Raw genomic sequence first — 25,759 nt, forward strand, 5'->3', positions numbered from 1 at the left:
CCCTCTCGCCTAAAATTGTGATAACATGCCTTCCGTTAAGCGTCGCTTGAAGGATTTTTTTATTTCAGAATGATGAGTTGATGGATTTTTAATCCTTAGTAGTAGGTTGTAGGCAATAAACGATGTGTTTTAGCTGTCTTACCCATGTACGTTATATTTTGGGGCAATAATTTTTTTTAATTATTATTTTTCTGTTCTTAATACGTTATTTTAATTGTTTCAGGGCCTTGTCGGGGTATGGCCACGACCCCACTATTCATTTAGTAGGCTGCAACACAGGTACCTATTACAATTTTATTGCTTTAATTTCTGTTTCATTCTATAAATCAATTACAATTAATTAAGGTTTTTAGTTAAGATAAAAAAGTCAATGGCACGAGCGGGATTCGAACCCACGATCTTCGGCTAGATCGCCGCGGCTCTACCACCTGAGCTATCGTGACCTCGATCCACTCGGACACTAACTTCCCATCTCAACCCCATCTTTTGAATTTTCCCGCCTTTTTGCCATTTTTCAAATGTCGTGTAATCGGATTGGATTTTGGACGATAAATGAAATTGCCACGGAGAGCTTTAGTGAAGTATACTTCATTTTATTTCATTAAGTTCACTAATTTCGTGGTCCGCTTGACCAATTAATATATTACAATTCATTAAGGTTTTTAGTTGAGATAAAAAAGTCAATGGCACGAGGAGCTCAAGTGGTAGAGTAGCGGCGGATCACGAAACTAGTGGAAATAAAAATTAATGTTAATGGTTAACATAAAAACTGTTGTACGCAACCCGAATCACCTCAATTTGGACCAAAGGACATGAAAACCTGAAGAGTCTACTTTACAGACAATCTAACCTGACATTAGTTACAAAAAAAGATACAGACACACACACGCACACACAAAAAAAAACATTTAGACCTATGGATTTGAATACCCAAGCGTTCCAATCTTAACAAAATCCAATGCCTACAAACCAAAATCCTTCATACAATTTTTGATCTACCTTCCACATAAATCATACCATATACAGTAATCTCAGTATACCTTAACGCATACCCGGCCCACTCCCCCTACAATAAATTTCATTCCAAACTATCCTTTTATGGCAACTCATTAATTCGCAATCTGTCCATCTCAAACCTTCCTCCCAACCCACATAGAAGACTGAAGCGCATCTGGCCATCGGATCGTGTAACTTAAGGGGCTACCCACCCTCCTTTTATCTGTGCAGTTTATCGCGTGTAACGATCTGAGCGATAAACTGACAACTGCGAAGTTTATCAAGTCTGCGCATTTAGACCCATCTTTTCCTACAATAAACAGCGCAGTTTATGAAGTTGTACAGTTTGCGCAGTTAACCTCTGCCGTCTGGTTTAATTTAATTCACTACACTTAAAGAGAAGCACTTTTAGCATTTACGGAACCGGTCTTGAAAATTTGAGGTGATATTGCTTCTCACAAGATAGTTTCTTTTTTTCAATTTTCAATATTAGAAGTACTTTTTCACTCACGAACTCTCTGGATCAAAGAATAATCTTCAAGAAAAAATCAAATTATAATGATTATTTGGAGATCGTGATATGCTGTCTTGTGTGATGTAGGTTTAGAAAAACATTTTCTTTATTATACAAACGTTTCGATCTTTATTTAGATCATCTTCAGGGTCTTGTTCAGCCTATATTTATAAAAAACGTTCTGTGATTGATTGTAGGTACTAGTTTCTTTTCAGTGGTAGCGACCTCTTTCAGAATCCCCTTTGCTTGTTGTCCATGTGTAACTGAAATCTAAACACTACACATTTTTACATGAGAAAATCGAAGAACAGTAATTTTGTCAATCAGACCACTAAACATAATGAATACAATTTTATTATCGTCCAGGTCAAGGCCGGGTAATACGCCTAGTATTTAATGAACTACATTTCTCATTTTTTGCCTTATGGTCTTACATATTAGCCAGAACAGTTGTTGCGTGTAAATCATATTTATATATTTATTTTATGGGGAGAAGGGTAGCGTGTAAAAAGGCCGGGGGCGAAGGTGGGAATTGAACTCACGACAGAGGGTCTACGAGCGAGAATCTATCACTGGGCTACCGTGTTTCTGAAAATAGGTATTCATTAATTTTTAGTAGGAGAAAGTCGATCGTTTATGCCCCGTTATGATGATATATCGACGGTAACGCTAAATATTTATAGATGGTAAGGATGTTAACAAGCATGTTTGACCTAAGTCTTGAAAAAAGGCCCATTTCACGGCTTAAGAGATTTTCTTAATGGGTTCACACAAGCGGAAACGAAGGAAATGTCAAATGATCATCTTTCCAATCGATTCGTCCCGAGTGTGGGAATGTGTAAAAATGATTAGGCCAAACCTATGACAATTTCACTCCGAATAAAAGCGAAGTGCACCATATGGAATCCGTGTTTACAGGACAAATTGTAAATTGAGCAAAAAATAATCTGCGAGGGATTTCATCATTACTGATCGTATCTGATTGCGTCCATTCCATGTTTGCCCTTGGTCAGGCGCGTTTCGCTTTTAGGCCGTTATTAGGTGATGTCTGTCGACACGAATGGCAAACAGAACTCACGACAAACCCCATAACAAAACAATTACAGGGCCAATTTAAATTATCCGAAACGGAAATTTAAACAGTCCCAATCACGTTTTTCTCCATTTGATAATTGTCCTATAAAAAAAAGGAAATCCAATAGATTGAAAACGTTTTTCTTTAAACGGCTGTAGAAAATTTTAGAAAGAATAACTGAACATGATCATTTGTTGACATAGTAATAATAATAATGGCATAATAACAATGAAAAACCTGTGAGGAGAAATCACCCAGTGGTGAGCCTCCTTTAGAAGAAATAATGACCACTTTTCAATTTTCTGGCACTACGTAGGGCATCAAGAGGCCATCTGGCCATCTGTGTGTCAGTCGACGAGGAGGATTACCTGGGATAGTAGTGGTGTAGGGTGAGATTTGATGCTAATTATTGGAGATTTAATGGCTAATTATTTTTCTTAGGACTTTTGACTGGAATCTTTGAATTCGTCGGTAGTTGGAATGTTTGGTTGACGCTCAGTTTGACACTATAAGTCCACATACGTTTGAGAACCATGATGTATATTAATCTTTTGTGATTAAATACAAGTTTGGATCGTATGTCGAGCAGTGGTGCTACCAGTTTGTAACGCCTGTTTAGTTCGTTTCGTTTCGGTCTTGTGTACAGATTCTAAGTAAGTCGTTTGTTCAGATGATCTCCCAAGTTACGTACGTGTTCGACGGAGATGTCTGATTAGAAGTTAATGTATTGGCTCTTCGTTGCATTTATTTTAATTCTGCACTTTTTGGACGTCGAGGCACTACAAATGGTTTTGAAGGTTTTTATACTCGGTGACTGGATCTTTATACGGGGAAAGGACTGCAGTATGGTAGCAAAAATGAAGAGAATTCCTTCTGGAAGGATAGCATGTCAGCACGATTGTCAACAGTATATATCGTGTAAAGGAGAGGCCCAAGTATGTTCCCTTGTGAGACGCCAGCGTGGATTGGGTAGATAAAGGACATCGCAGTGCCCTGACTAAAAAAAGAGATAGTTAAATTGCATTCTCGAGGTTTAGATTACCGTTAAGTTGCTGTTAAATATGAGCCTAAGCACAGTTGTAAACAAACATTGTCTGTGTAAAAACTAATAAAACACAATGAAAATTTCAACTTTCAAACTGTAGGAAATGTAATTAACCATTACAATTATTCAAACGTTAAAGTAGGCGTAAGGGTTAGGGGTCGTAGGCGAGTGGTATAACCACTTTATAATAAATTATTCATGTTATTATTAATTAAAAAGCCATGCGCTATGTCAGGATTCGAACCCAGGACACCCTAACCACACGGCTAGTAGGAAATCTAATTAACCATTACAATTATTCAAAGGTTAAAGTAGGCTTAAGGGTTAGGGGTCGTAGGCGAGTGGGATAACCACTTTGAAATAAATTGTTCATGTTATTATCAATTTAAAAAAACCATGGTCTATGTCAGGATTCGAACCCAGGACACCTTGTGTAATTGAAATCTGTTCATAGGCTCGTGACACCAGCTTTTTCATAACCAAAACCTTACAAAAAAAGATTAATTGATTGAAATAAAATTTTAATTGATTTTGAGTATTATATATTTATAGTGCTAAATTGGAGTATGTATATGTATATGCCGTATGTTTATTCGTCAGGAATGCTTTTCTTCCTTCATTGGGGCGATAAAACAAGTAATCTACACAAAACAACGCTTATTACCTAAGTCGACAAAGGATGTAGGAAAGCCTTAGCCAAACGCTCCTCTCTAAAAGCTCGCCTATTTCATAAAAATCTAACAAAGCTTACTCTTCTTTTTTTGTGCATTTTTTGCAATCAACAACTGTCACATTCAAAATCTAACTTCTAATCAATCACTGGGCACAGACAGTAACCATGGCAATCCTTAATTTAAGTTGTCGAGATTATTGTATACAAACTGTAATCACTGCAGAGACTGCGAACAGTCAATATTTTTAATTACCTACAGGCATTTTTACAATTTGCAGTAAAATCTAGTTTTTTTAAAAATAATAATCACAGCGTGTCTTTTTACATAATTCTAATCTCATCTAACATGATCCTATCCTAAAATAATCTGAAATAAAACAGGCACGAAAGAATCATATAAATGTTTAGTTTTGACCTAATATCACCAAAAAATTAATTAAAATCGATGATGTCACTGTAGGTTCTCCTTTTTTTAAGTGATTGATAAATCGTATCTTTCCGTTTAATTTATGACACACAATCATTCATGTGTCAGTAGAACTTTTAAGCCTGGAACACACCCAATGCAACGCTACCTGACGTAAATCCAAAGTCCAATTTTCCATAAGATTGTATTACCCCAGTGCACATCTGCCCGATGCCACGCAACGCTACCCTACTCTACGCTATGCGATCCCCACTCTCCATATTTTCGTCGAGTAGCGTCTAGTACAGTCAAAGACAAAAGAACCGATCATATTTTTATTTCAAACTACATGTATTATTGCCGTTATATTAATTACGACATACTTATTTTAATGTAAACCAAATTCAGCGAGATCAAAAATTCATTAGTTTTTTCTTTTTAAAAAAAATTAGTCTTAATCGTTTGGAAGAAAATTGATCAAAACAACGGAATACCATTTTTTATACAATGAATTTAATTACAATTCTTTAGACGGTTTTGCTCATAAAATTTAACTAATAATTTATTTCATGGTCTTGCTCATAAAATTACACCATTTTCGTCGAGTAGAGACAGACCAGGCGCTCATATTATTTGTAGTTTATTTCAAACTAAGTATATGTAATTTTGTCGTTATATTAATCACAACATTCTTATTTTAATTTAAACAAAATTGAACGACATCAAAAATTCATAAGTTTTTATAAAAATTATTTAATTATGATGGTTAGACAGAAAATTTATCAAAACACCGGAATAACTTTATTTAAAACAATTAAATTTAACTAACAATTTTTTACACGGTTTTGCTCATAAAATTTAACTAATAATTTATTTCATGTCTTGCTCATAAAATAACACCATTTTCGTCGAGTAGCGTGAGAACAGGACACTCATATTTTTGGTAGTTTATTTCAAACTATTTTGTCGTTATATTAATTACGATATTCTTATTTTAATGTAAACCAAATTAAACGTGATAAAAAATTCATGAGTTTTTATAAGAATTATTTAATTATGATGGTTAGGCAGAAAAGTTATCAAAACACTGGAATAACTTCATTTAAAACAATAAAGTTTAATAAACAGTTTATTACATGGCTGTGCTCATCAAATTTAACTAACAATTTATTACAAGGTTTTGCTCAAAATAGTGCATTGAGAACAAAAGACGCATTGCGATTGTGATAGTGATTATTGTGATACACGCTATGTGAATGTACGTAGCATGCGCTTGACGTCGCATAGATGTGCACACCCTACCAAAACGTACTCGTGTAGCGTCGCATAGCGTTGCATCGGGTAAGTGTGTTCCGGTTTTACTCTTTTACTCTAATCATTTGTCGTTAATTAAATCATACAAAAATCGGTTGAAAAGTTACATACATGTAACTTTACGTACATGTAACATAGAGTCCAAAGAAAAGACTCTGCGTTATTTTTGTAACATTTCTCATTTTTTTAAATTCTATTGAAATAAAACCGATATAGATTTTAAAATTTATATGCATTTTTTATATATATGTTTATTTTGGAGTGAAAATTCAAAGAATAACGTTTTCCGTGATAATTAAAGATAGGAATCACCGAAGTTCCTTTTTTTAAAAGTCTTTTTCCCATTCTCATCTCTTAGACGAATAAGCGCCAGATGAGAATGATTGCTATCCGAGAAACAATGAGTACCACGAGAAGATCCGTTCCTCGGATTCGCCATGAAAGGGAACAATGAGACTTAAACCTCGTCTTTCCCATCCGGATTAAAATATATCCCCCGGGGGAATCTTAGTCGCGAAAAGATCATCCTTACAAGGGGAATCGAGGCAAAAGTGTGCAGCCGTACGTAACCATCGGCAGATTTGCTAAGTTTACCGCAATTGGCTTTTGTTTCCATGGCTCGGTTGACATTACGCAAGATTCATGCAAAATAAGAAAGTTAATAACACCTTTTCTATAAGGTTTTTTTTGTGTAAAATAACAACGGCATTATTTTAACAAGACGTAAATTTTGAGAGTTTAACTGTCGAGATAATCTACGCGAGGCGTCGTGTTTCCCTTTTGTGCATTATCACGAGTAACGAAAGGCCGTATTAATTTCCATTCAATTTATTGTGCGCAATTATATTTCGCTTTCCCCTTTCGATATGGTGCTTCATTTTCTTCAGAGAAAGGGACTTAATAATAATACAAAATGTTACGCTATGAAGATGTCACTTTTCCACCCCAATTTAATGCTTTTTAACATCAATTTTAAACGGTTGATTTGACGGTAATTTGAAATTAAAATGAGTTTCTTTGGAATTAAAAAGGTTAATTAAACGTTGAAAAGGGTTTGTTATTTGACGTGAAAATGGTTAATTTGACAGGAAACACGATCAATTTTGCGGGGAAAGGATTAGTTTGACAGACCAAACGGTTATTTGATGTGGAAAAATGGTAATTAGAAATTAAAAAGACAATTTTAAGTAAAGAAAGGTTAATATAATGTTACTGTGGTTAAATTGTCCAGTTATGTTGAAGCGAAAAATGTTTAATTTGAAAAAAGAAAAGTTCAATGACAAGTTAAAAAAAGGTAAGGTTTTTGGCGGGAAAATGGGGTAATTTGGTGGGAAAAGATTTATTTTGATGTGAAAAAGGTTTAATTTGAAGTTAGAACATTTTAATCAAAAGTTAAAAACGGTTAGTTATTTGACGGGAAAATGGTTAATTTAACTGGAAAAGCGGTCAATTTTGCGGAGAAAGGGTTAGTTTGACACGCAAAACGGTTATTTGACGGGGAAAAAGGGTAATTTGAAATTAAAAAGACTTAAATTTAAGTTAAAAAAAGGTTAATACAGCGGTTAATTTTTCCAGTTATGTTTAAGCGAAAAAGGTTTAATTTGAGTTAGAACATTTTAATCAAAAGTTATAAACGGTTAGTTATTTGATGGGAAAATGTGGTTAATTTGACAGAAATAAGGGGTAATTTAAAATTCAAAAGTTAAAAGGGTTAATTTGATGGGAAATAGGTTAGTTTGACGGGAAAAACGGTTATTTTACGGGAAAAAGGCAATTTGAAATTAACAAGACTTATTTTTAAGTAAAGAAAGGTTAATGTAAAGTTACCGCGGTTAATTTGTCCTGTTATGTTGAAGTGAAAAAGGTTTAATTTGAAGTTTGAACAGTTTAATCGAAAATTAAAAAAAAAAAGGTTAGGTATTTGTCGGGAAAATGGTTAATTTGTCGGGCAAAACGGTTATTTGACGGGAAAAAAGGCAATTTGAAATTAAAAATTTCTGAAAGGTTAATTAAAGTTACTGCGGTTAATTTGTCCAGTTAAGTTGAAGCGAAAAAGGTTTAATTTGAAGTTAGAACAGTTTAATCGAAAATTTAAAAAAAAGGTTAGTTATTTGGCAGGAAAATGGTTAATTTGTCGGGCAAAACGGTTATTTGACGGGAAAAAAGGTTAGTTTAAAATTAAAAAGACCTAATTTTAAGTAAAGAAAGTTCATATTGTGCTGGTGCAAAAATAAAGCTGGTTTTGAAAAAGCAGTCAAACTATTTTTAATTTTTATAAAATAATATAAAAACTGGAAGTCTGTAGGGGAGAGGTCGGGTGAATATAGTGGGTGCGGTAAGGTTTCATATCCTAAGTCCCTAAGTTTCCGCAGGGTTGTCATTGCGACATGTGGACTGGCGTTACAGTGAAGAACCGGCCCCTTACGTTTTGCCGATGTTGGACAAAGACGTTCCAGTTTCCCGTGAATTTTGTCAATTTTTTGTGTGATCGTTTCATCACAATTCGGGAGATTATAGTGAACAACCCCAGCAGTAACAACCACAAACCTTTTTGGGTGCAGATTTTGTTTCGTTAAGTGATTTCGCGCTTCATCCTTGTCCAAATCATTGACCTGCATGTCTCCTGATATCGTACCGAATCCATTTCTCATCGCACGTTATGATTCGATCGAGAAATGGAACATTTTGGAAGGGCAACAGAAGAGACGTGCAAAATTCTTTGAGCTTAGTTCGTGCGGTACCCACCTGAGCTTGTTTACTTTATCCAGAAAGTGGCCAACAAGCTCTTCCACAATTTCCCGTGTTCTGTTCCGTGAATTTTCCTCAATCAACGTTTTGCTTTGGTCATCCTCCTAACGGAAGGCCTACCGCGACCTTCCCTGTCTTCGAGATCGAAAACTCCAAGGCGAAATCTCTGAATCTCTGCATTCGCTATGCTTCTCTCCCCCAAAACTGCATTTATTTACTCGCGGTTTGGGCCTAACTTTAAATTCGTTCATTTAAATTTAACGGAAATCTAGTTTGGACATATTTAATTTTCGCAGGTCCTCACTCCTATAAAATTCAATATAAACTTAAATGTTTTGTATAAAAAAAAAAGTTTTTTTTAAATGAGGGTATTTCAACTCCGAAGTTATATGAACCCATTTGCAAGTATGCCGAGTTCGATTGCAGAGCCGCAGGAACCGAACCCGAGACCTTTACCTTACAGTGAGTGCCGTGTCCACGCCCAAACTGTACCGACCAAAGACGCCCCCAATAAAAAAAAAGGGTTAAATTTTGGGGACAACAAATGGAACAATTTGATAGAAAAAGCTGCAAAATTTGTTTATTATTGACTACACGTTTTACACTTTACTGTATACATAAATTTTGACATTAGAATATTAATTCAAATTTGAATTGTATTTTATGTAAGCATTCAAATGCTTATTAAAATAACAACTCTCTACTCTAGAAAATAAATACAAATTCGTAATTTATTCAGTATGATTGTTACACGGGTTAAAATAATTGTAATAATATAAAGTGGCCCACTTTCATGCGGTAATATTTTATTACTATTTTTTAATTAGTCGTAAAATTATTGTAGGTTTCAAAAAAATATTTTCTTTATCGTGCCAACGTTTCGATCTTTATTGAGACCATCTTCAGGGCCTGGGATTTACAAACATTGTTTAAATTGTATAAATTCACTTTTTTCCACACCCTATACGTATTTGTTAAATTTAAACAATGTTTGTAAATCCCAGGCCCTGAAGATGATCTCAATAATGATTGAAACGTGACACGATAAAGAAAATGTTTTTCTGAAACCTACATCACACCAGAACGCATCTCACGATTTCCGAATAATTATTTAAAATGCGATACTTTGGCTTATGTTTAATCTTTCAATTTGAAAAGAATGTACTTCAGGAATTCCATATATTTCGACATTTGTCACTTGAAATGTTGAAAGAAGCTGTAGCAGTTGGAAAAATCGGTTGCAAAATATCGTAATTAAATGACTTTGCCCACGTGAAAAGTGCGTTTAAGCAGATTAAATCCTCTGATTTTCTAATTGACCTTATAGGCCAAATTGAACTCCGCACGTCTCGATGTGCCTAATTCACCACCATTTTCCATCAGAAAAGTTGTAAATCATTTACGCTTTAAGCCCGAATCTTCGCAAGGGCCTGGCCTAGATTCAAGTTTATTTAACACCTTTTTAATTAGGAAGGGTAATAAACAAAGGAGCCGATTTGGCCCTGGCCGAAATCTAAGCCTTCTTCGATTTCCTTCCAAGTTTTCTTCTTGAAATGAAGCTATCGGTTGATAAAGTTTGATGCATTGGGATTCAATTTTTTTTAACCTTTTATTTAAAAATATAAAAAAAGTGTAGAGTAAGACGTGTTCTTATCTTTATGCTCCTGATAAACGAAATTGAGCTCAGTCGCAGACGGACCCACGTTCCTTACATTAGGATTTTTCTGTCGACAGGTAAGAATAGACAAAATAATTCAAATATTTACATTAAAAACCTTCTTTTTTGTTCAGACAATGATTTCGAACAAAATTCATACAAGAATAAAACTATATTAAAGCGCGAATTCTTTACCAAGTTGATAAAATAATAATAATAAATAATATCTAATCCTTTGCGCCGAAGTAACTTATATTATGCATAATTTAGCCGACGTTTAAAAAAATCAGATTAATTAGTAATAATATAGGAATATAAATTTACGGTTTATCAAGTGAGACTTTATATACACACCCGTTCTTGCTTACTGACGCACGCATAGACAGCGCGCGTGCGTAAGAGAGATAATTTTTATGGTACGTTAAATATATGTACTTTGGACGAAAACCAATATTGGTGGTGAAATGAAATCCAATAGAAACACAACTAGAGTGGTGAAACTGTAGCTAATTATTATTTTTAACAATATAGGAGTGTTCTTGTAACTTCACCTCCTCAAAAATGAACGGTTAGCAGTTTATTGGCCCACTAAAGGAAGTTAAACTTTTATATAATATTTCCCGTGTCTTTCAAACTTTTTTTTTAAACTTTATGGTGTGGATAAATTGAAATTATTTTTTAAAAAATTTACAACATCGTGATTCTCATAACTAAAGCTCACAAATCTCCCTCTTAAAGACATCCGATCTGCTGCTTCAGAGTGAGGTGTGGCAAAGAGTTCTAGGAAATCAGACGGATATAAGCCGTCGTCACACAAAGGAGCATTCTTGGTTAGCCTTGTCAGAAATTGGGGAAAATAATAACATTACTCTTGTCTTGGTGCCAGGGCCCACAGGGCAGAGGGGCAATGAAAAAATTCAATCAGGACACCTATTGGCCCTTTTGTGGCTTACCAAACTGCCAAAAACGCGGATCCATTGGACAATGAGAATGTAGCCCGGGACAGCGGCATGTGAAAAAGTTTATCAAAGGACCATGGCAGAACTACTAAAACTAGAACATGCTAGGGCTTCAATAATAGTTTGACTGCTAAGTGGACACTGCAGACTCTGGAGGCATATGTGCACTCGGGGTGGCCGAAACAACCCTGTACAGATATTGCCAAGAGGAAGAAGAACAGTGGAATACTTCCTCTGTTGGTGCCAACGCTTGCACCAGGCTCAGATCCCTAATCCATGGAGAGGAAAAGGCAGGGCCTGAAGGTTATACACATGCGCCTTGAAAAAGCTTTGGGGTCTGGTAAAAAGCCTCAGGTTTAACAAGGAGCTCTAGTTAAAAAATGGAGATGCATAATACACCAATTCGTGGTGCACAGGTTGTAATGAAGTTGGCTTCTATATAATCTAATCTGGTCCAATGCTTTATATCATTTTCACTTTTGAGCTACCCACGATGCCGCAATGTTGTTTTCTATCTCGAATCATGTCTAATCTTTGTCCAACTTCCAAGAACACCTTGGATTACCGAAGACTGGTGTAAACAGTGAAGGACAAGACTAAATGAAGAAAAATGTACTTAGTGAGCATTCACATTGAAAAAATAGTTATGCCATCCACTGTCAGTAACAATGAGGTAACAATTTCCATTAAAATCAAATACTTAGGAGTATACCTAGACAGCAGACTGACATGGAATCCCCACACAAGACTTAAAAGGCAACAACTTAACAGAAGATTTAGACAACTATGGTGACTATTAGAAACAAAATCAAACCGAAAATAACTTTACTGTGACTACTTTGGATATACGGAGTGGAACTTGGGTTCTGCCGAGCCATCCAATCCTTTCAATCAAAATCAGGCAAATGATCAAAGCTCCTTACTGCCTTCACTAACCTTATTCCACAACACACTCAACATTCCTTTTTATCAATGACCGGTCCGTTCCAGATTATAATAGTTTCATACCAACCTCTCAATCCGCCCTAACACTACTGCTCGAATCGTCTCTACACATTCTCATTCCAAAAACTTGCTACTTGAAGATGGCCTCGAGACCTTGCCCCTTAATCTCTAACATTATGCGCCAGCGAAATGTGGTTTATCACGTCATCATAGTCCTCCAGGAGCTTCGCAAAAAAAAAGAAAAAAAAAGTATAGTAGCAGGAAAATTAAAGGATTTATATTCAGCACGCAGAAGTTGATGTCATTTTCCAAATAATATTCATTTATTTTACCTTCAAGGCGTTGCCTAGCGGCATGCGGAGAAATAATTGTTTTCCTACATTTGTTTTCTTCGCTGAATAATAATCGTATTTGCATTAAATTATTCATTTACAAGTGATGTTTCATTGTTAATATCTAACTATTCAGATCTCTGAAGGCTCTTGTTTTAATTATATAATTTTGTATTGAAACCCTACGCCGTTTAAAATACCATTTAGAAACGCATGATTGATTGATTTTAGCAGAAATTCATCTATAAAAATTAAAGAATATATTTTTGTTGCGTTATTATTTGTAAAATTCTTGGTTTATATTATTCATTTAATTAAGTATTTATATTTCTAGAAATCCTAGGAGGAAAAAGAGACGGATCTGCGGTGGAAAGAGATCATCGCTCTGTAGGTGGTTCTGTTCAGCAGACATCAGCACACGGTTGGCCAAACATCTCCGGCACCTCACTATCATCCATGATGATGGCACTCTGACGGATCCAGAGAGCATCATGCCAGGAGGTATGAACCTTCTTCGCCGTTGACATTGATAAATAACGCTTTTCAAATCTGTTCGATGAATTTGAAATTATTTCAGGATTCGAGAACTCATCAATGAAAACTAGCTTTTCGTTGTCGTCGCTGCAGCCCTCTAGCATGACCCTAGAGAGTCCAGAGCATGCGACGCTCAAAGACAGGCCATATTCCAGCCTCCGGAAGAAACCTAGGTGATTATAAATAAAAATTGTAATTTAATAACAGTCAAAGATTAAGAATTTAAACTATGGAATTTAAACAAAGAAATTTAAACACTGGATTGCCAGGGTTTTTTGAAAAATAGCCCATTTGTAAGTACATAGGGCTGCTGAGATAGAACTTGGGACCCGCAAATGCCTTAACTATTGCAGCCATCTAGCCCCTAAGCTTATAAACTTCACGCCTTCTTTTTCTTTTCCTTTTTATTACTAATATCTACTTATGTGAAGTTCATACAAGGAGATTACTTCATCGTAAAATCCTATCTGTTTAATGTGAAGCAGGTGTTCTACAAAACAGCATCCTCGGTCCTCATTCTCTATTCAATATACACAGCATTCTATCAATCCTGATACCGTCATCCTTTAAGTTAACCCAGACCCAGTAGTGACCCTCCAGGACTATTTCTCCTGTTTGAAAAAAAAAAGTTCAAAAAATGGAAGTACAGATTTAACCGAATCAAATACTAGAAGTTAGCGTACACACTTCATCGTATCAAATCTTCTCAATTTCACTAAAACATTGTTCCTCTCGTAGAAATTATCCACTTTTGAGGACTTTATATCGACGAAAGGCATCCTATTTGGCCAGAAATGGAGTTTTTGTTATTAATCCAACAAGCCCGATCGGCCCTGAAATGCATGGCATCAGTAAATAAATCGGTTGAAGCAGTTTGATATTTATTTGCTCAAATCTATCACCGATATATACAATTTCACAAATCTCTTTCATTATATCAAAATCCCTTAGTTTTAAGCATAACTCCTGTAATATCTACAATAATCCCCCAGGAGTTTAAAGTGGTCCTGACCTTTGGACAGCGAGGTTTCAGACCTCACACCCTAACACCAGATTTTTTTTTCTAGGGCCAGATTTGAAAAATATCACTTTAAGTTTGTACCTACCAACAATTTTATTTGCAGTATATAAAAATAAAAAACTACTTTGAAAAAATTATTAATTGATGTTGTTTATTTTAGGCGAGACCCTGAACTTGATCTATGGAGAAGATCTTGGGGAAGCAGGGATGAGAACAAGGATGATTTTTGGGGCGTCCTCAAGAATGACTATCAGTCACTCATTATGGATAATAATCTTCTCGATAGTTGTCAGGTAAAATGCCGATTTTTCATATTGTATCTCGAGTTGAAAATTTGTTCAGTACTCGACTGAAATGTTTGTCCATTTTTATCAACACAGTTTTGATTAGAACAAAATATTTCTATTTGTTTATAGGAGGCAAAGAAGGACTTGCAGTATGAAGCTTCCCCGACTCATGAATGGAGTCCTGAAGAATTCACATCTCAGTTCGAAGAAATCAACAGTTGGCTAGATCGTATTCTGGAGGCTGTTTGTACGAAGGCTGAGACTGTCGTAGACAGAAAATTAAGACTGGTATGTCAAACCGACTGTTGCCTCTTGACGTTTTTTTTCAATCGTTTTATTTATAGAGTCACTTGGAGGAAATGAAACGGAAAACTTACAAAAGAAAGCTCTTTAACAACCAAGGAGGCCGGCTTGTAGCCAGGGACCCTAGTCTCAAAGACGTCGTCGCTTGGAGCATGCAGATTTTGAATAGAAAATGGGAAAGACTAGTAGCCGCTGTTACTCCGAGGAAACGGTCTTCAGCCGAATGTAAAGACATATGTCCAGGTAAATCTTTATATTCATATGCAGTCTAAGTTTTTCAGGCACCCTCTTATACATACTAACTCAACCTAGATCCAAAACTATAAACAGGGATTCTTTTAGAAATGGTTTGAGGTTAGATTGGTAGGTTACAGTTATGTAGTTAATATACAGTAAGAATTACTTTACTATTTTTAATTATATTATATTATTAATTAATATTTAATTATATTATTATAATTAAGTAAAATTATTTTTCTTACATGACATATTAGGATAATATTTAGTTGTGTTATAATATGCATTTTTTCACACATTCAAAATTGAGCAGATACAAAAACCTGCTGCTGATCACATTGGCGGTGGATTTATAGCCACTCCTACAATTCATGTAGAAATGTGTTTCTTCTGCCTGAAAGTGAGTATTATACTCAAAAATCGGATAGCTGTCTAAAACTTTTGTGAGTAGAAACTATCATTTCCAAAAAGTGAGAAGGGGTTTTTTTCGGTTATCAGAAGTTATAATTGAGTATCTATCGAGTAAGGGGGGCTGCAGTAGTTGAGTGGTTAAGGCGTCAGACTCTCAGCTAGTTGATCCCGCGGTCGTGGATTCAATCCCGACCATCGCCTCTGGACTTTTTCTGACGCCTAAGGGGACCGGTGGCCGCAATTGAAAGAAATTGACATGGCACTTATCAATGGAAGGAGCGGGAGGTATCAGATCTCAGCTACCCTGAATTTGGTCCCAACCCCGTTCAAAAATGAGTTTCTTCGATGGAAGAACACCAGCACACCGGGGGCTCAATTCCACACTTGTGTACAATAAGCTGTATAGCTGCAGTGCTCAGGAGGGAAATCTTCCAGTTCCTGGTATCCATTGTAAAAACAAAAAAAAAAGAAAAGAAAAGAAAAAAAAAGTATCTCAACTATGTCATTTTGTAAAAGTATTTCATTGAAAAATATTTACTAGTTTAAGATTTTCTTCAATTTGTACCCGCTGGGTGGCAATGTGAGATTCTATATTCATATCAAATCACAGCACATAATGGGTAAAATCACAAAATTGAATTGTAAGTTTCCAAGAAGAGCATGAAGATGTTGAAACGCTTGAGGAAAAAACTTTCAAAAATTCATCACCCCAACATTTACAGAAATCTCACAATTATTCCTTCAAAAGGTTTCCCCTCAAATCTTGTATTTTTCCATGTTGTTCAAGTAGTTCGTTTAACAGTACGACCTCTGAAAAGGTGATAGTGACACTTAAAGAAATAAGCGAAGAGGAACACTGGGAAGCGCTAAACTACCAAAAACCATTCTTTCCAAACGTTGAAAAGTGCACTACCAAGCACACTACCAATGTTTGGAAATAAAGAAAGGTCAACAATAACAATAGATCTTTCAGGTTATAGTGAAATAAAGGGAGAAAAGTGTTCACCAATGACTAAAAAAGGAAGAAAAAAAAAGATTTCTCTGATTAAACATGAAGATATCAACATGTAACTTAGTGAAATCTTCTTACTTCACCTGTGATCATTACCATATTTCAGTTTCACAGAACATTTTAATAATTTAACTGCTACTGTCATTGGCATAGACCCAAAATTTGATGCCATTCGTCATGGGCGACTTGACTATGGATTCAATATCTATGCTGCTTAAGGAATAATTTTCTTCAAACAATGATTCGGGGTAGCGCTCATTAAAACAGATGTGAACTTTTCCATATTATCACGATGTCTGTGGTTTTTATCCATATCTCTGTTGAGACCCACATAGACCAACTTCTCACTGGTACTTGGTATATGGATTCTGTGGCAGTTTGGATCCGTAGGCAGCAGGGGGAACCTCATCTGTGAGGTATCAGGTGCCTCTCCCATTGTTGGATCTGAATAGCCGTCCCGGTACAAAGGGACACTGCCTGGTGGCGTGCCGTGAGCGCTTGCTGCGCTATGGCCGGATGATGAACTGCCCTTGCAAGTACGGTGAATTCTGGTTGAAAGAAGATGAAGAGGCTGGCATCATTCCAGTAGCAGACTATTGGCAAACACTATAACTTTGCTACTGCATCTGCTGCTGCAATGCAGTCGCATTTGGCCAGCAGATTGTTCTCCAGCAAGTTGTTGTTGTTGCAGGATAAGCAGCCTCTGTGCTTGTTCAGCTTGCTGTACTTCCAAAGGCCTGTTTGTATCCTTCGCTTTCGATATCTGTGTGTCTTTTCTGAGTCGGATTGTTTCTTCTCTTCTACTGACTTGTTATCGCTCTGGAGCGGATAAAATTCTTTAGAGCTATGTTCTTGTGATGCAGTTGAATGTGACTTGCAATTCCTGGGCTCTACCCTGTCCAGAAACTGGTTGATGCTGTCTCTGATTGTCTGGAGTAGGCTCCGGATTTTGTAGGTAGAGGCTGCTCTTGTTTCCCCTCCCTGCTTACCAAAAGCGTTAGCTTGAGAACCCCGCTATACTTATGGCGAAGGAGAGGTCGGAACTTTTGTAAATAGTTATCAAGTCACCATCTTCGTCTTTGTATTTAATGGTGATGTTGTCTGATCTTTCCCCTCAACACACGTTACATCATCAGGACCAACTTGTCGTAGGTGATGGCTTCGTTGTGGATGGGGATCTGGCATATCTCGCCACCGAGCTGTTGTTCTTTGTTAAGACCCGTGTTACTTACAAACATCAGTTGTCAATACCATTGGTATGTTATATGGTATAAGGATACTAGGAAGTTGAGTTTGTGCTCCCCAGGCACTGCAGCCTTCTGGCTTATTGCACCTTCCTAGTTCCTTAGTTAAGTGCTCTAGACTCAATCCTTCACCTTAGGAGTATCAGGTCATTGACTGTCACTGCTACAATTTGATTCCCAAAGTTTTTGTCGTATGTTAGGTTAAATCTCCATTGAGCTGTTGCTTCCCATTCGAAGATGATATGGGTGGCTGTTTCCTCCTCCTCATTACATAATCTGCAGATGGGATCATCATTGTATATGCTCATGTTGTGTACATGTTTACACATATGCCAGTGATCGGTTAATAGTCTTACCACTCTTCAGAGTTTAGCCCTCTCCAATTGCAGCAGTGATTTTGACAGTCTTGGTGAGGGTTGATTTAACATAAGCTTACTGTGTCTAGCGCCAATAAAGTTTATCCGCTTCTTCTTTTGTTTTATGTAGATCCATTCTGCGATGGAGGATTCTGGATTTGTTATCCCAAGTATAAGTTCGGGGCCTATGTATGGTTTTGCAGATCCTCCTCTGGCCAGCCCAAATTGTTTAGTTCAGTTTGATAATTTTTGGAGACTGAATGAGCTTTTCCTAGCCCCTCCTTGTATAAGTATTTCCAGTAGAGGTAGGTTTAGCAGGGTTTCTAATGCACTTGTTGGGCGTCAGTGGCTGCAACGGTTTAGTTGTTGACACGGTGCTCATCACTTCTTTTGAAAAACCAGTATCCTGAGGGGTTCATATAACCTCATAATTGAAATACCCAAGCAGAGGGTCGTTGTGCCTGTCGTGAACCCTTGTAAAAAAATAAAATAATAATAATAATAATAATAATAATAATAATAATAATAATAATCACTTGTAGGGGTTGTTCTCATTGCCTTGTGATTAGCTACTTTTGGTTGAATTTCGATTTCCACCAGATTAATGATCGATAGGTTATTTTGGTAAACCCATTTGGATATAATATGACATTTGGGGGGGGGGGGTTCAACCAAACATTTCAATTATCATCGCATCCAGATTTGCCATTCTAAAATCATCATCATCAAACATTCCTTCCCACATATCAAATCACACAATCCTCAAATTCCTTTTATTACATCCCTTTTAGACTAGCATCCCAAACTATCCCTGATTTGTTGGGCAGTGACACGTAGCATGTAAGCTCTATTAGAAGTATCACCACTGGTTTTTCTTGGAATTTCATTTTTTTAAATAGTTAAAATGTCTAGATTTCAACAAATTTATTTGTAGTATAAAAAATAAGTACATACTGTTGTAAAGAAAAAATTGTACAACCCAAAACATTTTGCTCATATTGTAAAATAATGGCATTAAAGCTATAAAATTCCTCCATATTTATGTATAATCAAACATTGGTAGGTTAAATTAGATATAGATTACAAAGCGAACAATTTCTCAGCTGTTTTTTGAGGAGTTGGTCAAAAGTTTTGACTTTTGGGCTTATTGCCTGTTTTACCAAATAAATGGTGCCAGCAAATTCATCGATGAGAATATTTTGGTCGTTTTCAAAAGTAAAAAACTTACCAACATTACATCAATAAAACAAATAAAAACTAAAAGAATTTTACTGTTTATTAACACAGAAATAATTATGGCTAAAAGCCGAAGTGATAATCCCAACACTTGTAGAAACATTTCAATTTCCAATTTACTCAGGATTGATAACGTCAGGCAGATTACTTTATATCCTGTTGAGTCATGCAGTATTGTACCATGGAAATGAAACCAACATAAGTATCACAAAAAAAAAAAATTATGCGCATTTCTTTAAATATTAAGCAAAATATTTTCTGCTAAAAAATAACTACAGAACAATGGTTATTTTTAGTTAGGGTAAGTTTCTTTTTAAATCAATTTCACTTCTGTGTTCAAACCACCTTTGTTTAGTTAATTTTATCATTTTATTATCAAAAATGATAAAAATTCGATGACTAATGTGTAAAAATAGAAATAATCCACTTGTTAATTTTTAAGAGGATAGAGATATGTCAAGAAAATGCTTAAACCAATAAAAATCTTAATTATATCAACATGTCAGTAGAATGGGGAAAACACTCTTGAGTCATTGAATAATTTATTTTTATAAACAATTCTTCTTGGTCTGTTGTTAGACATGACCGAAATGCATTTAGATTTACACCATCTTCAGTGAAGATCTGAATATTTGCTCGTTTTAAACAAACACCAGTTTTATAATTTTGTACAATCGTCAGATGTGTCAACCGCAAGGATGTCAAATGTGAGTTGAACTTGTAATCTGATCGACATGGCCCCCACACTGTCACTGTTTTGGTCTGATAAACATGTTTCGGCATTTTGCCATTCTCAGTAGTTGGTCAACTCACTGGTATGTCTGGAATATTTTTGACAGGCAAAACCAGAAAATTCAGATGAAGCTACAAATATTACTGCAGTTAGAAAACTTATATATTTAAATATTACTGTTAACTAATTTTCTGATTTTTAATTAACTTAAGTTTTGCTTAGTTTATTCTTGCTTGTTGAACATTAAGATCAAATAAAAATCGTGTAAGCCCTCAGTTTGAACCCAAACGACTAGTTCTTGGAGTAGTCATACACTTTCATTGTTCTTTTGTGTATCAATAAGACAAGTGTAGAAAAAAAAACCTATACTTTTCTTTGTGTTTTTATTTATAATGTCCATTCCTTGTTTCAGACGTTGAGCAAGAACTGCGAGTGCTGAGGAAATGGATTAAAGAGACTGAAAACAAACAGAAGCACCTGCAGCTCAGCCGCAGCCGGGTCTACACTGCTCAAGAGCTCAAAGAGAGAGCACATGAACAAGAGGTAAGACTTTATTTTAATTACTAATGCACGGTTTTAAAAGTTTTTTTAAAATGGAATTATGGGCTAAAGTTTTAAATACTTTAAAATCGGTATTGCTCCCTTGGCCTTCACAGGACACTAAGCAGTAAATTATCCGTTCCAGCAGTTTATATTTAAGATTAATCACAATTTTGATACAACATTAAGCTTGCATTTCAACCATGAAAAAATTAAAAAAAAAAAATCCTCTTACTTTCTATGTTTGCATTTTGGTAGTTTTTTATTGCAGTATATAGGTAAAATGTTGTGCTATTGTAGTGTCTATAACTTTCTTTTTAACTATCACTTAACTTCTACTTTGCATAGTGCACATGGTATAGCAGGGTTGTATGGAATTATGGAATAGGGTGCTTCCTATTTTCACTATCCTATTCGATAGAAGGTCGAGCCAACTCCATAGATAGCTTGGACAATATTAAGTTGGGTTAAATTTTCATTAAACAAATTTAATAGATCCTAAACAATGTTGCATTTATTATTGGTTGGATTTCTTTGAACCATCCAACTTTGCGCTTAATTGTTTCAAGGGTCACAAATTTAGGAAGTCTAGTATCTGCAAGGTCCAAAACTTTTAATCGAGCCTGTACAGATATCATCATCATCGTGCTTGGGTTACTGATTATAGCCAGCATCGAGCTGAAAGAAATTTTGTTAATTTTGTTATTAGGGGTATAATGTTTAGTAGAGACGGTTTTGTACAATGAACATTATATTATGAATAATAAATTAGTACAATACAATTTTGCCATTTTACGATTATTAATAAAAGTTTCATTGAGGACCCAAGGTGCTCATCTCTCTCCACTATTATTTAATATTATCATCAATTTTATTAAGTTTCGACCAAATAAATTCTTTTCAATTAATTAAGATTTTGGTTGAGATGAAACCTTAATTAATTGAAAAGAATTTATTTGGTCAATCGGACCACGAAACCTAATAAAATGTAAAAAGCAAAATGAGGGGGGCGTCGGTGGCCGCTACGGTATAAGCATCATCACTGTAAGGTAAAGTTCCCGGGTTCGAATCCAACGGCCCTGCATTCGAACCCGACATACTTACAAATGGTTTTTTTTTTTTAAACACCGGCACACTGAGGGTTTATATGACCTCTGCTGTTGCGAACCCTCGTAAAGAAATTATATATTAGTCATTATGTAGGTATTGTTGAAATAAAAAAGCCAATGTCACGAGCGGGATTCGAACCCACGACCTTCGGCTAAATACGCCGCTGCTCTACCATTCGAGCTCGACAATCAAACAGATTACACGACATTTGAAAAATGGCAAAAAGGAGGGAAAATTGAAAAGTTGTGGTTGAGATGGGAAGTTAGTGTCCGAGTGGATCAAAGTCACGATAGCTCAAGTGGTAGAGCAGCGGCGTATTTAGCCGAAGGTCGTGGGTTCGAATCCCGCTTGTGACACTGACTTTTTTATCCCAACCAAAACCTTAAATAATTGAAAAGAATTATCATCAATGATCGATCTTCCATTCGAAAGTACTCAGTTTCTCTTTGCTGATGGCTTAAAATTTTCCGTACATATTGTATCTATAGACTTCCTACTCATTCACTCTGACAAGGATGCTCTAAGTATATACCAATGGTCTTGAACCACCTNGAAATTATTTTGATTAAAGAACATTGCTTTAAAGTAACTAGTTTCTTTTTTTTTGTTTAATACCAAAATCCTGCATTATTTTCCGGACAACCCAATATCTAATTCAACTTACAGCTTAAAAACGCTAGGCTTTTTATCTCGTTACTCTACTGATCTCAACCATAACGTGGTAACTATGTTTTTTTTAAATCGCTAGTGATGTACTATTTCGTTTGTTTAATATACTTTGCTCTCAGAGAGCTATTGTATCCCCTGTTCTGAACCTACCCCACACCGGTGAGTTCACCCAAAAATTTAATCCCGTTTCAATGGTTCAATTGCTTCTGCTTGTTGTACATAAACGTGTACGAACGGGCAACCGTCTCAGATTGTAGTTGATGCTTTGGTATGTCTTCTTGTACGAACTTGGATTCCAGTCTTCTTCAAATGCGCTTTCAGCCCGCAGTATCCTGTTAAAAATCGTGAAGTTCTGCCTGCTTCCTAAAAGATGCATTTGCTTCTTTCTTTCCGAAACTCGCTAGGTCTTGGATTGTTTGTTTCTGTTTAATTAATTCCTAGGGTGAGCTACAAAGTAAGCATAAGATTTTGTACAAACTAATTCTGGTAACGGAATAGGATCTTCTTTAGATGGAGCCACTTCGTCATTTTTGACAATCTTACGGGTATTTTTACAAGCTTTGTCAGTGCATCCCATATATTTACCAAACCGCCCCATTCGTTTCCCTCTACTCCTACATCTCCTGGGACCCAGCAGAGAGTAAATTTTTTTGCATGTTTTGTAGATTTATCGACCAACTTATGCAGATAATGTGCTCTTGGTTGTTATCAGGGATGTGCTCGAAGAAAATATTTTTAATTTTAAATCTTTGCCTAGCTTTCGGAACTTTACTGTACCTTCTTGTGGGCCCTAAAAAAGGATGTATTGTACATTCATTTTGCATTTTTGTTGTTCAGTCGCACAGTCGAGTCCGACTCTTTGTCACCCTATGGACCAAGTCCCGCTAGGCCCTCCTGTCTTCTGCTGTCTTCCTTATAGTCCAACTCTAGCCATGCATGACTACTGGGAATACCATTGCTTTGACCATGCAGACCTTTGTTGGCAAGGAGATGTCTCTACTTTTTATCATGCTGTGTAGGTTCGCCTTCGCTTTCCGCCCAAGGAGCGTCTTTTAATTTCATGACTGCTGTAACGCCTGCGGTAATCTGGGATCCCAGGAACGTGAATTCTGTCATTACTTCCACGACTTCTCCTTCTATTTGCCAAGGAGTGATGGGGCCGGTTTCCATGATCTTATTCTTTGATTTTGATCTTCAAGCCCAATTTTGCGCTCTCCTCTTTTACCCTGAGCAAGAGGCTCTTTAGGCCCTCTTCACTTTCTGCCATTAGAGTAGTATCGTCTGCATATCTGAGGTTTGTTGATCATTTCAACTATCTTAATTCCCGTTTGTGTTCATCCAGGCCAGCATTTCGCATGATGTACTCTGCATATATATTAAATAAGCAAGGTGACAATATACATCCTTGTCGTTACATACCAAACCCTTTCACAGGTTTCTCAAGAGACATATAAAGTAGTCTGGTACTCCCATTTCTTTAAAGACCTGCCATAGTTTGTTGTGATCCACACAGTCAAAGGCTTTAGCATACTTAATTTAGTTTCGGAATACTGCACTGCCTTTAAGGTAATTATGAGCTTTCTGCTCTGATGGCTTCTTGGTTATCTGAGATCATGGTTTTTCCTGTCCTCTTTGTTCAGGGTGTACTGAGTTCATCTCTCAATTACATGGATTTCAGCCTGGAAGATATTAGTGTACTTTTCCATAGGTTTTGAGTATGTATTTAGGCCCAGGGGCGAACAACTCCTGCCCCAGTACTCTCAAGAGTCTTCTCCAGCACCATTATTCTTCGGTGCTCGGCCTTCCTTATAGTCCAACTCTCGCAGCCATACATGACTACTGGGAATACCATTGCTTTGACCATGCGGACCGGACCTTTGTTGGCAGAGAGATGTCTCTACTTTTTATCATGCCGTTTAGGTTCATAAAGCAAGGTTAGTACATAAAGCAAACTTCAATGCTTAAATACTGTTCTCCTGTTTGGAATCCCTGCGTAGGTAATTTCTACCTGTACAATTCAAATTATTCAGAAGCACTGTGAGGATATGGCTCAATAAAATATATTGAATTCGAAAGATTTATGAATATTAGAGAGTAATTTGTAGGCAGTGTATAGCCTATGTTGGAATGGAACTCGAGCATATAACTTCATAGTTAGCCCCTAGGAAAGCACTTTCTGCATTAGTAAAAAAAATACGGTTTTGAACTCGAAATATGCACCATCTCCCGCTGATAAAGATCGCACGAAAAGGAGATAAATTTCGAGAAAGTCCAGTTAGCTGTGTTTGAAGAGTTTGGCGGGGGGGAGGCCAATTTCGCAACCTTGCCTTATTTGTGGTCTCGTTACGTTGAGTACGTTCCCTTGTGGTCGGAGCGGGAGATAGTTAATTTATTCCATGAACCATAGAACTGAAAGAAAGGGCTGTTACATAAATAAAATAATTAACCACCCCCACGTCCTTGCCTTTGCATTTGCCGATGGGGTGACATTGCCCGACAATGGGCCCAGACCCCCCACGGCAGATGTGTAAATGCACCCTTTACAAATTTTTCTCGTCTGTTTAACTACAAAGCCGCAAATATGTACCAAATGTTGATAATTCTGACCTATTGTTCTAGTACAAAAAAGGTATTAATATGTTAAATAAGGTCAAAAAATAAACCCTCAGAAACCTGTGATTGCTTGAACCTTGGACGAAGAGACTTAGATTGTGAAAAGAACTGAAGAAGCTTAGCTCATATTAATTTTTAAAAATAGTAGAAACATTTTAAAAGAGAATTGTTTGGTTTAGAACGTCATATCTAAACTGGTCCGCGTATTTTCGCTTTTAATCTTTAATCGTGCTTAGATATGGCACGACTTACAATGGCCGAAGATAGATCGCAAGACTTCCATTGATTGCAAAACATTCTAGTAATTTTTATTATCGTTTATAGACTAACTTATTGAAAAACTTGTTCAGCGATGTGTAAGCTATTCCGTTTTCTTTAAACTTTGTCTCGTTTTCTGATTTATATGCAAATCTCGATAGAAAATTTAATAAATAGGAAAAAATATTACAAAATTTTACTGTAAGCGATTTCTACAAGTTTTACATTCTTTTCCCATAGAGAGGATCTCTTTACTATTTTTTGCTCCAGATTCCATTCTAATTTTGACAGATATAATTGGAATGACACACGCGCATTGATGATGAAGTGAAAGAGAGAGTCGTGGGTTTGGCGTTGGGCGCAACGGCTCAGCATTTTATCATTTGTCCACGCATGGAACGTGAAAGTTCTTCATAAGATTGTCTCAGCGGTTTTCGAATGGTGGAATTTAATAACCCTCTTCGAAAACCGCCAAATTGTATCTAGTATGCCCTACTAAATGTAAACAGAAAGAGGGTACTCCTCAGTGAA

The 25,759-nt window shown here is 36.2% G+C and overlaps 1 protein-coding gene across 5 annotated transcripts in view; it reads left to right on the forward strand.

Annotated features, from left to right (window-relative positions):
- LOC106666348 overlaps positions 1–25,759 on the forward strand; it is a 461,223-nt gene that overhangs the window by 221,109 nt on the left and 214,355 nt on the right. For 4 of the 5 annotated variants that reach the window (XM_014393475.2, XM_014393472.2, XM_014393473.2 and 1 more), the window contains 7 exons: positions 224–279; positions 12,999–13,165; positions 13,242–13,371; positions 14,380–14,512; positions 14,636–14,794; positions 14,851–15,052; positions 20,451–20,581. In XM_014393475.2, the coding sequence (XP_014248961.1) occupies positions 13,156–13,165; positions 13,242–13,371; positions 14,380–14,512; positions 14,636–14,794; positions 14,851–15,052; positions 20,451–20,581 (765 nt within the window). In that variant the 5' untranslated portion in view covers positions 224–279; positions 12,999–13,155. Of the gene's footprint in view, positions 1–223; positions 280–10,453; positions 10,506–12,998; positions 13,166–13,241; positions 13,372–14,379; positions 14,513–14,635; positions 14,795–14,850; positions 15,053–20,450; positions 20,582–25,759 lie in introns of those variants that run through there. The other variant, XM_014393476.2, reaches the window with a different exon arrangement.

The sequence above is a fragment of the Cimex lectularius genome, unplaced genomic scaffold (genome assembly GCF_000648675.2).
Source record: "Cimex lectularius strain Harlan isolate CLEC.00 unplaced genomic scaffold, Clec_2.1 scaffold62, whole genome shotgun sequence".
NCBI classification, from domain to species: Eukaryota; Metazoa; Arthropoda; class Insecta; order Hemiptera; family Cimicidae; genus Cimex; species Cimex lectularius.